The 13,544-nt window shown below is 41.9% G+C and overlaps 1 protein-coding gene across 3 annotated transcripts in view; it reads left to right on the top strand.

The window, feature by feature from the left end:
- Positions 1-13,544, top strand: part of LOC139530087 (double C2-like domain-containing protein beta) — a 312,939-nt gene that overhangs the window by 30,369 nt on the left and 269,026 nt on the right. For all 3 annotated transcript variants that reach the window (XM_071326180.1, XM_071326197.1, XM_071326190.1), the window contains one exon: positions 424-510. In XM_071326180.1, the coding sequence (XP_071182281.1) occupies positions 424-510 (87 nt within the window). The remainder of the gene's footprint in view (positions 1-423; positions 511-13,544) is intronic.

Below are 13,544 nucleotides of genomic sequence, written 5' to 3' on the forward strand. Positions count from 1 at the left end.
GGAGTCGCACATCAGTGATTTTACTAAGAGTTCTGTTTGAACAATGTAAAAAAAATAAAGAAGTGTCCTTTTATATTTATTATGGAATACATTTTGTTATTGTATAATATACTGTATATATTCAGGCACTCTGCAATTTTATGAGTTACCGAGTTGTTGGACTTGGCACTGACTGTTTTCAATTTCAATGTGGAACATTGCTTTTTGCTTGAAATTGCATAGTCAATTGCAAGTCAAACTGTAAAATTATCATGTGCTTCTTTAGTGTTACAAAATACGGCAGCAAACTTTATAGCTAAGTAATTATATATTTGTAATGATATATTTTGTGCTTTGTCCACATTACTCAAACAAGTTACTCCACTCATGGTCAATTCGAATCCGTTCTATTTAAAACCAAAACTTGTTTTCTCTCTCTTACAGAAAGCATGCACCAAATGTGGCATTGAGACCCAGTGCAGTCAGAAGACAACCCAGTGGCTGTGCAAGATCTGCAGTGAACACAGAGAGGTAACGTACATCCCTACAACTGGATAGCCCATCTACAGTATACATAGAACTGCCAACTACATGCTTTTTGATTATTCTACTACACATTGATTAGGGGGTTACCCTATTAAGTAAACACTGTCCGTTTGAGAAAAGTGCAATAAAAATGGAGAAGCAAAATTGTATAATTTTATGGAAGTTCAGTAGCAACAGCCAGAGACAATGTAGAACCACAGACAGATACTACATGTCTGTAACTAGTTTACAGACTTCAGGCAGATTGCTGCAGGTTGGTTTTCCTCCAGGAATAAGGGTCTCTCGGGGCTTGATTTGGAGGCCCAGTGGTCATCAGCAGGGCTGGCCGGATCTGGATGGGCGTCTCACCACAGTCTTGTTTACAATGCACAGGAGCCTGATTGAGGGGAAACGGCTCTTGTCTTGCTGATTGCCCCCTATAGCAGGAACCTCGCGTCTGGTGACCCGTTGTGACTTCATGAAGTTTCTATGCCCTCACACGCTGGTTTCATTAGCTGTGTGGCTTTTTATGTGATTATCATAGCAGTGTGGATGAATCACTGCGGTGCTTATTGGTTGGGAGTAGGTCCAATGGTAGTTTATCCCCACACTCATATTTTGGGTTATGGAAATGTTCCTGTAATGCTGATAAAAGAGCGATAAGAGTGTTTACGATGAAGGGTTGTTTCGAGGGATGTGCCAGCACTGTAGTATCGGCATGGAGCATTCTAGACCTCTCCGAGTACGTCATGTTTCCATCCAGGGATATTTTAATCTGAATTTATATTTTATGTTATCAGGTGTGTAACATTAAATCGTTCTCATTAGGGAGTATGAGTTTCTTCCTCAGAAATGCTAATGATGAATGTGCTGCTATGAGCCATTTATCCCCAGTGTAATGCTAATAAGATATCACTATCTACTTAGCACAAAAGAGGAGCAGGATTTCCCAAAGTGGTTAAACATTTGCATTCAATTCCAGTAGCTTTTCAAACCTTTTTAAGGATCTAGGAACAGCGCCGTAGAGAGTGATACAGTATGACTGACATCCAGATCAGTCTAGTCTCTGGCGTATGCCCTCCCATATATCAAAGGTTTTCTCCCGTTTAATCCTGTCATTCTCTCCACCTACATATATCAATCATGGATCAGGATCTTGATACCTGGCCATAGACAAAATGGATGTGCATTGTTTCAGCTTTTATATTGGTCATTCAAGCCAAACACCTTTTTGTGAAGCACAGTAACAGCAGTCAATGGACCATATTCACTCACTATAGGATTATTTTAACTGGCCTCTCTCAAGGAGACGTTTGTTTCATGTGTGGGGAATAATTAAACATCTGAAGCACTTAATATTACCATAATATTATTTCCTCCATATTATGTAGGCCTATATCCAGATTATTCAAGTAATTTGCCACTTTCCCCTGATGGAAAGCCATATCCCAGTAGTGCCCCCAAAAAGCTGCTTTGATGACCCAGAATTATTATTACCGTACAGCACATAACTTCTTGGTTTCAGGTAGGCCGCCTGTTTCTTCAAGTTTCTTTTCCTCCTGATGTATGGATCACTAGGCAGTCTGGACTGTAACAGGGGAGGTGGAGGTAAAAGGAGGACCGGGTGAGTTTTAGCGGAGAAATCACATGAGCTCATGAATAATTCCATGGCTGTGCAGGATTGAGGATTGAGAGAGGGCACTGTACCATAAAGACGTTTATGTAAAAATGTGCAAATGTTTTTGAACCACACACTGTGCGTCGAAAGGCAGTCTTCATTTTTCATTTCCCTCCGCTGTGAATCTGCTCCAGCAGATAGAGTCACTGTCTGAAAGGCAGTGTTTGACAGGGCACCTTATCGGCCTTCCTCAGATGATGGAGGTGCTTACTCAAAATGGCTGTCTTCAGTCGGATTTGGGCTCGGGCTGACATGCCTCTGTGGAGGCGCCCCTCCTGAGTTTAGTTTACCCCAGTTCTATTTTCTCAACTCTTCTCACTCTTTCTCTCTCTCTTCCTCTCTCTCTCTCTTCCTCTCTCTCTCTCTTCCTCTCTCTCTCTCTCTTCCTCTCTCTCTCTCTCTTCCTCACTCACTCACTCACTCACTCACTCACTCATATATATATATATATATATATATATATATACTGCTCAAAAAAATAAAGGGAACACTTAAACAATACAATGTAACTCCAAGTCAATCACACTTCTGTGAAATCAAACTGTCCACTTAGGAAGCAACACTGATTGACAATACATTTCACATGCTGTTGTGCAAATGGGATAGACAAAAGGTGGAAATTATAGGCAATTAGCAAGACACCCCCAATAAAGGAGTGGTTCTGCAGGTGGTGACCACAGACCACTTCTCAGTTCCTATGCTTCCTGGCTGATGTTTTGGTCACTTTTGAATGCTGGCGGTGCTTTCACTCTAGTGGTAGCATGAGACGGAGTCTACAACCCACACAAGTGGCTCAGGTAGTGCAGCTCATCCAGGATGGCACATCAATGCGAGCTGTGGCAAGAAGGTTTGCTGTGTCTGTCAGCGTAGTGTCCAGAGCATGGAGGCGCTACCAGGAGACAGGTCAGTACATCAGGAGACGTGGAGGAGGCCGTAGGAGGGCAACAACCCAGCAGCAGGACCGCTACCTCCGCCTTTGTGCAAGAAGGAGCACTGCCAGAGCCCTGCAAAATGACCTCCAGCAGGCCACAAATGTGCATGTGTCTGCTCAAACGGTCAGAAACAGACTCCATGAGGGTGGTATGAGGGCCCGACGTCCACAGGTGGGGGTTGTGCTTACAGCCCAACACCGTGCAGGACGTTTGGCATTTGCCAGAGAACACCAAGTTTGGCAAATTCGCCACCGGCGCCCTGTGCTCTTCACAGATGAAAGCAGGTTCACACGCACATGTGACAGTCTGGAGACGCCGTGGAGAACGTTCTGCTGCCTGCAACATCCTCCAGCATGACCGGTTTGGCGTTGGGTCAGTCGTGGTGTGGGGTGGCATTTCTTTGGGGGGCCGCACAGCCCTCCATGTGCTCGCCAGAGGTAGCCTGACTGCCATTAGGTACCGAGATGAGATCCTCAGACCCCTTGTGAGACCATATGCTGGCCCTGGGTTCTTTCTAATGCAAGACAATGCTAGACCTCATGTGGCTGGAGTGTGTCAGCAGTTCCTGCAAGAGGAAGGCATTGATGCTATGGACTGGCCCGCCCGTTTCCCAGACCTGAATCCAATTGAGCACATCTGGGACAACATGTCTCGCTCCATCCACCAACGCCACGTTGCACCACAGACTGTCCAGGAGTTGGCGGATGCTTTAGTCCAGGTCTGGGAGGAGATCCCTCAGGAGACCATCCGCCACCTCATCAGGAGCATGCCCAGGCGTTGTAGGGAGGTCATACAGGCACGTGGAGGCCACACACACTACTGAGCCTCATTTTGATTTGTTTTAAGGACATTACATCAAAGTTGGATCAGCCTGTAGTGTGGTTTTCCACTTTAATTTTGAGTGTGACTCCAAATCCAGACCTCCATGGGTTGATAAATTTGATTTCCATTGATAATTTTTGTGTGATTTTGTAGTCAGCACATTCAACTATGTAAAGAAAAAAGTATTTAATAAGAATGTTTCATTCATATCTAGGATGTGTTATTTTAGTGTTCCCTTTATTTTTTTGAGCAGTGTGTATATATATGCTTACTTTATGTCACAGTGTTGAGATACTCTGTGATAGCTGTGAGCAGTGCTTATCTCTAAGGGATAGGTCAAAAGCTTATCGGTTTTTAGGCTCATCTCATGCTCACTCGGTCGAACTCACCACTGTACGTGCGTTCTTTCTGGAAAATTATCCTTAAAATGATCATTGCCTTGCTGTTTCTGGTTGAGATCATTTGTGACCGACTACCTTGATTCAGTCTTATGTAGCAAAATTAGATGTATTATTTTTATTTTTTTACATTGGATAAAAGCAGAGAAATGGTATATCATACACCACATTTGAGAAACAATGGGAAGGTAATTCTGCTTTGAAAGTTGATAAACTTTGAATGTTTGGTACCAACTGGAGAGCTTTTCTTTGTCTACACCCATTCAGCATCGTTCACACCCTCTTAAGCTTTAGCCTGGCCCCATCTCTTTAAAGGTTGATCTGAGCATTCTGTACTAACAACAGCAGTCAAGCACCCAAGCTAACTGGCTAACTTGCTAGCTACTTCCAGACACAAAGAATGGCTTACTGAACATTACTCGCTCTAGTAGAGCTGGTTAGGCTGTTTTTATGTTTTCCAGGGTGTTGGTGACTACTACTGTACTGTCAGATTATGCTTTTTTGCCGACGTTTACTGACACCGGCCATATTCAACGGGTGTTGAGCGTTCGTAAATTCATCAGTTATTCTGCGCTCTGGCACACTCAGACTAGAGTGCTCTGAAATCGGAGTAGATGGCCAGACTGAATTTATGAACGCACCCGAAATGGTTACTTGCATAGTGGAGTCTTTTGTTAAGACATGTAGCTAGCTAAAGAATTAACCATAATCCCAACTCATTACGTTACTAACCTGCATGAATCTGCAGGTAACTAACAAACCAGGTTCAATGTTAGCTAGTTAACATTAGGCTATAACTAGGCAAGCAAATGGCGCTGAGATACGAATAATAAGATCATACACGTAACGTTAGCTAGCGAGCCAGCCAGTTAACATTAGCTAGCTAGCTAGCTAACAGTACACTTTAACTTGAAATAAAAACGAATTTGTTGTTTATATATGTACAGTTGAAGTCGGAAGTTTACATACACTTAGGTTGGAGTCATTAAAACTCGTTTTTCAACCACTCCACAAATTTATTGTTGACAAACTATAGTTTTGGCAAGTGTGTTACGACATCTACTTTGTGCACGACACAAGTAATTTTTCCAACAATTGTTTACAGACAGATTATTTCACTTATAATTCACTATCACAATTTCAGTGGGTCAGAAGTTTACATGCACTAAGTTGACTGTGCCTTTAAACAGTTTGGAAATTCCAGAAAATGGTGTCATGGGCTTAGACGCTTCTGATAGGCTAATTGACACCATTTGAGTCAATTGGAGGTGTACCTGTCAAGGCCTACCTTTAAACTTTGCTTGACATCATGGGAAAATCCAAAGAAATCAGCCAAGACCTCAGCAAAAAAATGGTAGACCTCCACAAGTCTGGTTCATCCTGGCTAAGGTGTATGTAAACTTCTGACTTCAACTGTATTTGAGACTGCGTTTAATTTAAGTTGTACAGCAGTTAAGAATTTGGGGATAAATTATAATGTTGATTTATCACTACAAGCAGCTAAATGTAACACACAGAGTGCATAACAATGCCCCCTAGACGTTTGAGTGGCAGGGTAAGCAGTGTTACCTGGTTACCTAGCATAATACCAACATTACCACTCTCTGAGAATGACATTGAGATGCGCAACTGGACAGCATCTCATTGCTAGCATCTGATGCTATCTGTTGCTAGCACACCAGTATAATGACCACTGTGACACCGCCCGGAGGCTTTTACCATCTCTGCGCCTCATTCTCTCTGTCTGCTTCTCCCATGTGATGTTTTTATTAAAGGAGAAGAATGGAGACAACGCCAACACTGGCCAGATATGACTAATTAGACTGATGCTATCGCAACGTCCTGTGCTAGCATGGCCAGAGGCTAGCAAGCAGTGATGTCTGGTCTTACTCTGAGGGTTAGTTCTCATTCACTCCAAGCACATTCATGAACATATGATTTTTAAAATTATAATACAAGAGGATGGCGTTTTTGTAGTGGGAGGTTTGGCTAATTAATGAAGAAATGACACATTATTTCACATATCTCATGTTTTTTTTAGATGTGGATGATAAAAGGATTTTTCCCTCTAATGTAACTGCTTTTTATTTGCCTCATATGATTAATGTGGTTTTGAATTTCTGGGCCGATACGATGACTGAAGCTTTCTGAAAAGTGTGCCTGTAGGACAGTCGGTGTAGCTGGTCGGTCGCTGACTGGCCTCTGTCTGAGCTCTTCTTATCTCAGGCCTGTGAAGTCTCCAGATACATCTCGGGATCTCTGCTTGTGTGTGTATCCCTCCATTTGGACATGTGAACCCACAAGCCGAGCTGGGCTAACAAAGTACCTCCTATCTGATCAACCCATGCCCTCTCTCCCAGGACATCTTGGTTTTATCACGTTTTTTTCAGCACTGATCCTATGGCCAAGTATTAATCTCCCCTTCCAGGGCCACCCTACTCACCCGCCCGCCTCCATCCTCACATCTGATCACCTCGCCTCCAAAGACAGCAGACTCACACCTGGGAATGGAAGAAGTCCAAGCACACTGGGATTGTGTGACGTCATGCAAAGTAACTTTTTGGGGAGATTAAGATTGTGTAAAGAATTCACTCAGTTTAAAAAAGATATATTTTTATGGTCCTTGGCTTATTGTGCTCCTCTTGATGAAGTTTAAAAATGTATCTTAAGTTTAAGAGTAAAATGTGTTTTTTATAGAATCAGATTGTTATGAAATTCGCATCTACGCCTACCCACAGTAAACAATGTATTCAGAAAGTACTCATTCACTTTTTCCAAATTTTGTTACGTTACAGCCTTATTCTAAAATGGATTACATCTAAAAAAAAATCTCATCGATCTACACACAATACCCCATAATGATGAAGCAGTTTTTTTTTGCTAATTTCTGTATGTATTTTTTTTGACAGAAATCCCTTATTTACATAAGTATTCGGACCCTTTGCTATGAGACTCGAAATTGAGCTTGGGTGCATCCTGTTTCCATTGATCATCCTTGATGTTTCTACAACTTGATTGGAGTCTACCTGTAGTAAATTCAACTGATTGGACATGATTTGGAAAGGCACACACCTGTAAGGTCCCACAGCTGGCAGTGCATGTCAGAGCAAAAACCAAGCCATGAGGTCGAAGGAATTGTCCCTAGAGCACAGATCTGGGGAAGGGTACGAAAACATTTCTGCAGCATTGAAGGTCCCCAAGAACACAGTGGTCTCCATCATTCGTAAATGGAAGAAGCTCGGAACTACCAAGACTCTGCCTAGAGCTGGCCGCCCGGCCAAACCTAGCAAAAAGGGGAGAAGGGCCTTGGTCAGGGAGGTTACCAAGAACCTGATGGTCACTCTGACAGAGCTCTAGAGTTCCTCTGTGGAGATGGAAGAACCTTCAAGAAGGACAACCATCTCTGCAGCACTCCACCAATCAGGCCTTTATGGTAGAGTGGCCAGATGGAAGCCACTCCTCAGTAAAAGGCACATGACAGTCCGCTTGGAGGCCAACAAGATTGAACTTGTTGGCCTGATTGCCACAAATCACGTCTGGAGGAAACCTGGCACCATCCCTACGGTGAAGCATGGTGGTGGAAGCATCATGCTGTGGGGATGTTTTTCTGAGGCAGTGACTGGGAGACTAGTCAGAATCGAGGGAAAGATGAACGGAGCAAAGTACAGAGATCATTGAAACCTGCTCCAGAGCACTCAGAACCTCAGACTGAGGCGAAGGTTCACCTTCCAATAGGACAACAACTCTAAGCACACAGCCAAGACAATGTAAGAGTGGCTTCGAGACAAGTCTCCGTACTTGAACATCTCTATCGAACATCTCTGAAGAGACCTGAAAATAGCTGTGCTGCAACGCTCCTCATCCAACCTGACAGAGCTTGAGAGGATCTGCAGAGAAGAATGGGAGAAACTCCCAAAATACAGGTATGCCAAGCTTGTAGCGTCATACCCAAGAAGACTCAATGCTGTAATTGCTGCCAAAGCCGCTTCAATGAAGTGCTGAGAAAAGGGTCTGAATACCTATGTAAATGTGATATTTTTTTTTATAAATTAGCAAACATTTCTGAAATCCAGTTTTTGCTTCATCATTATGGGGTATTGTGTGTAGATTAATGAGTATTTTTTTTATAAATCTGTAAGGTAACAAAATGTAAACAAAGCCAAGGGGTCTGAATACTTTCCGAAGGCACTGTATACTGTGTACTCTTCATTATCTGTTCAATGTTTAATCCTTCCGTGCCTTGTCTCAAAACATAAAATCAAAATTGCCCTGGGGGTTGAATAGACTATGCATTTGAACCATCTTTAGTGCCTGAAAGCACCAATTGCTGATTTTACGGCTTAGGGGCCCAGATATCAATCACTAAGAAGGTACCTGGAGGCCCCATTACAATAGAAATTATCATCAGAATAGTGCTCTTAATAATGGTCGTCACTCTTTCTTGTTTTTTTTTATCAGCTAGAGCTTCTCCTGTGAATGTAAAAGTGCTTCCATTAAACTGGAGTAAATCTGAATAAATGTAGACTAATGTCAATGATTCACTGTTGTGTGACATGTGTGACACCTGTTACCAACAATAAGTATGGTTTGCTCCTGAGGTCAATGCACCCAACTAGGGGAATGACTTAAAAACGTATTTAGGGAATTGGAGTGGATAGGATTGTGATGTCAACTCTCCGCAGGGCGAGATCTTGAGAGTTCCTCCTTAGCCTGGGCCCCGGCCCAGTGGCTGTGTACCCTGTTCCGGCCCGTCACTTTCCCCCCATTATCGCCGGAGGATTAGCGGTTAACGGTGAGCACCCCTCGTAGCCCCTCAATCTGTCCCGGGGCTGACCCTTTTTCGCTGTGACACAGTGGATCCCGGTGGCACTAATAGAGTTCTGGCTCACTGCTCCTCCCAAAGCACAGAGACTAACTCCCGATCCAGTCACCGGTCTGACTGGCCACACGCCGCACCCACAGAACTAATTTTGCGATACACTGCCACTCAACATGCAAATTAGCGATGTTATGATAGCCACTAATTAAAACGCCCAAAAGGAAATTGTTCACTGCGATTTCCATTTTATTTGGCATGTCTCGAAACGGTCCGATGGTGAAAGGGAAATTAGTGCTTGGCTAGGCATGGCACCATTGAAGAACAATTGGTAATTGGCTGCAGAAGAAGTACATTTTATTGGTAATTGTTTGTTTACCTGATGATAATTCTACTTATAAGCTTATCTCGATTTTTTTCTCCCATTGGTGCTCACTGGCAACTGTTGTAGTCTGAAGGGTTTAATGAAAGTGCTGTTACTTATTTTAGGACAGGTGGATGCTTTTTTGAAAGAGTAAAATAAGTTAATGTGCCTCTTATGTATGGCAAATTTTTCTGTTTTTGTCAGACCTGCCTGCAATTAATGACGCAATTTGTATTGTAACGCATAGAGGTGGCCATTCCGTAAGCATACACTTTGTTTCCCGCATGGTGAAAGACAGCAATTCTTCAAACTTCAAGAACAAGTCATCAGTGTAGTTGATTGACATATAGTGTCTTTGCGCGTGTTTACATGTTGAATTGACGAGGCAAACTCACTGACATGAGACTCATCCAAGATGTTTATCTTGAATTGAAAAGCAGGAGCTGATGACATTGCAATAGGATTGTTTGTCAAGCAAAGTAAGTTTGATTTCTGGACTCTAATTGCTTTCATTCTGTAATCCTCAACTTTATAACAGAGGATTTGCATATTTTTGTTGGAGGATGCTAGATTATACATTTGAACAAAACAGTTTTTCTGCTTATTATAGCCAAATACTAATTTGGGAAATTCCCTGTATTGCTTGTAATTACCACCTTCCTTGCATCATGCTTTCTTGTGATCAACCTCCTGTCGAAACGGTACCCAAAATAACATTCATTCTCAATGTCTTCTACATTTGTTTGTGTTCTCCAGGGGTGATTTCTGCTGTGTAGGCTATGTTATTTAGTAATGTAGATGTGTCACTGCATGCACACCCAGAGGAACCCATCAAACAGTATCTAAACAGTCATTTCAAGAACAAGAGGAAGCTGTGCTCAATCCAATAGGGGTTTTGTCAGATTCCCATCAGACACTAATCCTTGGTTCTTGGTGGAGCATGGACGCTAACAGCGTGGTGACTACGTGTTTAGACAGTATGGCTGACCCCATTTAGTTGACTGGGTCGATTGTTTGGTCGATAGGCTGTTGGTTGACCAAGATGTTTTTTTTGTCGAGCAGTCTAAAATGTATACAGTACCAGTCAAAAGTTTGGACACACCTCACTCTTTCTTGTTTTTTTTTAATCAGCTAGAGCTTCTCCTGTGAATGTAAAAGTGCTTCCATTAAACTGGAGTAAATCTGAATAAATGTATACTGTATACTCTGGGTTTCAAGGGTTTTTCTTTATTTTTACTATTTGCTACATTGTAGAGTATTAGTGAAGACATCAAAACTATGAAATAACACATATGGAATCATCAACTGTTCTGCCTGCGGCTATGGAACCCTGACCTGTGCTACCTGTCCCAGACCTGCTGTTTTCAACTCTCTAGAGACAGCAGGAGTGGTAGAGATACTCTGAATGATCGGCTATGAAAAGCTAACTGACATTTACCCCTTAGGTGCTGACCTGTTGCACCCTCGACAACCACTGCGATTATTATTATTTGACACTGCTGGTCATATATGAACATTTGAACATCTTGGCCATGTTCTGTTATAATCTCCACCCGGCACAGCCAGAAGAGGACTGGTCACCCCTCATAGCCTGGTTCCTCTCTAGGTTTCTTCCTAGGTTCTGGCCTTTCTAGGGAGTTTTTCCTAGCCACCCTGCCTCTACACATGCATTGCTTGCTGTTTGGGGTTTTAGGCTGGGTTTCTGTACAGCACTTTGAAATATCAGCTGATGTAAGAAGGGCTTTATAAATAGATTTGATATTGTGGCAAGAAAAGCTCAAATAAGCATAGAGAAACAACAGTCCATTATTACTTTAAGACATGAAGTTCAGTCAATCCGGAAAATTTCAAGAACTTTTAAAGTTTTTTTTAAAGTGAAGTCGCAAAAACCATCAAGCGCTATGATGAAACTGGCTCTCATGAAGACCGCCACAGGAAAGGAAGATCCAGAGAACTCTGCCTAGAAGGCCAGCATCCCGGAGTCGCCTCTTCACTGTTGATGTTGATACTGGTGTTTTGCGGGTACTATTTAATGAAGCTGCCAGTTGAGGACTTGTGAGGTGTCTGTTTCTCAAACTTCTCAAATGTACTTGTCCTCTTGCTCAGTTGTGCACCGGGTCCTCCCGCTCCTCTTTCTATTCTGGTTAGTTTGCACTGTTCTGTGAAGCGAGTTTTACACGGCGTTGTACGAGAGTTTCTTGGCAATTTCTCACATGGAAAAGCCTTCATTTCTCAGAACAAGCATAGACTGACGAGTTTCAGAAGAAAGGTCTTTGTTTCTGGCCATTTTGAGCCTGTAATCAAACCCACAAATGCTGATACTCCAGATACTCAACTAGTCTAAAGATGGACAGTTTTTTTGCTTCTTTACTCAGGACAGCAGTTTTCAGCTGTGCTAACATAATTGCAAAAGGGTTTTCTAATGATCAATTAGCCTTTTAAAATGATAAACTTGGATTAGCTAACACAATGTGTCATTGGAACACAGGAGTGATGCTGATAATGGGTCTCTGTACACCTATGTAGATATTTCATTAAAAAATGTGCCGTTTCCAGCTACAATAGTCATTTACAACATTAACAATGTATATATATTATTTTTATTTTTATTGCACATGAGACCTGTCTGATTCACGCCTGTCTCAGTGAGCTAATCCATTGCAGAGGCCGTGGGGATGGCACACCAGTATCACTAGTAGTACATTTACCGTTAATTCCCATAATTTCTCATCTTCAACTTTTGTTTGGTTATGGTCATTTCTGTTAATGCATTCAATGTTATTATTACAGTATTTTACCATTCTCATTGTGGACACGTTATTTGCGGACCGCACAACCCAGGCTACACTTGTGAGGAACAGGTTTTGTTTTTTAAAATTAGATTTAGGAGTTGTCAATTTATTCATTGTCGTTTGTTTGTAGTGCTCCTGTCAATGTTGCGTTATGACGCGCACCAGATTATAGATAAAAGTATGCCTAGGTTACTTGGCCTGTGCGCAATTGTAGGCCTTTAAATGTTTCCATTTGGGGTTCTAATAGTATTTCTGATTGTTTTAACTCACCAACATTGTGGAACTTCTCAAAGAAATGTTTTCTTCACCTCAAACAGCAAGGAAACAAAGTCTGTTTCTAGATCCTTTGAGAAGGACAATAGTCCCTCAATGTAGCCTATTTTGTGAAAGGGGGGAAAATGTCATGCTCTGATCTGGTGGAAATGTTATAAAATAGGCCTATTTAACATAGTTAGCAATAGAAGTTACTTTTATAATTTTGATTAACCACATGATAATGATTTTGAGATGTTAACATTATTATAAATTAAATGAAACCTTTCCACTATATGTGCATATAAAAATCATAACTGGCACGGTAGAAATAGTAAGATAAACTGGTACTCCAAATGAACAAGGTTGCCGACCTCTGGTGTAGCCTATTAGGAGCGTAACAGCAGGAGCTGGCTCCCTCGAGTCATTTGTGTGTAATTATTTAATCACAGTGTGCTTAAAGCATCAGTCAAGCTCAGTAGCCTACATATAGTTGATTTTATTAAAACACATAGCTACCTACACATTCTATACTTTTTGACCAAAATATATATTTTTAGTCTGTGACAGCCCTATTAGCCAGCAATGCAGGGTGGACATATCCTGTGCTTGTTAAACTAGATTAAAGCCCCATCAACATGGCAGCAGAAATAATGAAGGCCCATGTTATCGGACCTGATGTGGAGAAAGTTGCCGCACCACCGTTTACCCTTTCATGTTGTTCTTGAAGTGACAGTTGAGATTCCCCAGTAGACAGGCCACTGTGTTCGGGCCCTACCTCTGGAAGCATCTTGTCCCTCCCTTAGGCATATCAATAACAGCGTTGACATGCTCTTCCTTCACCGTAATGACTACTAAAATGCCTGTATGTACTTGTATTCTCATGTTTCTTTAAATCACATCACAGTTATTTAAAAAAAAAAAATTTAGATTTTCTTTTATTAACAAAATTATTATTATCACTGCATTGTTGGGAAAGAGCACAT

This window comes from Salvelinus alpinus, chromosome 1 (assembly GCF_045679555.1).
Source record: "Salvelinus alpinus chromosome 1, SLU_Salpinus.1, whole genome shotgun sequence".
Taxonomy (NCBI): Eukaryota; Metazoa; Chordata; class Actinopteri; order Salmoniformes; family Salmonidae; genus Salvelinus; species Salvelinus alpinus.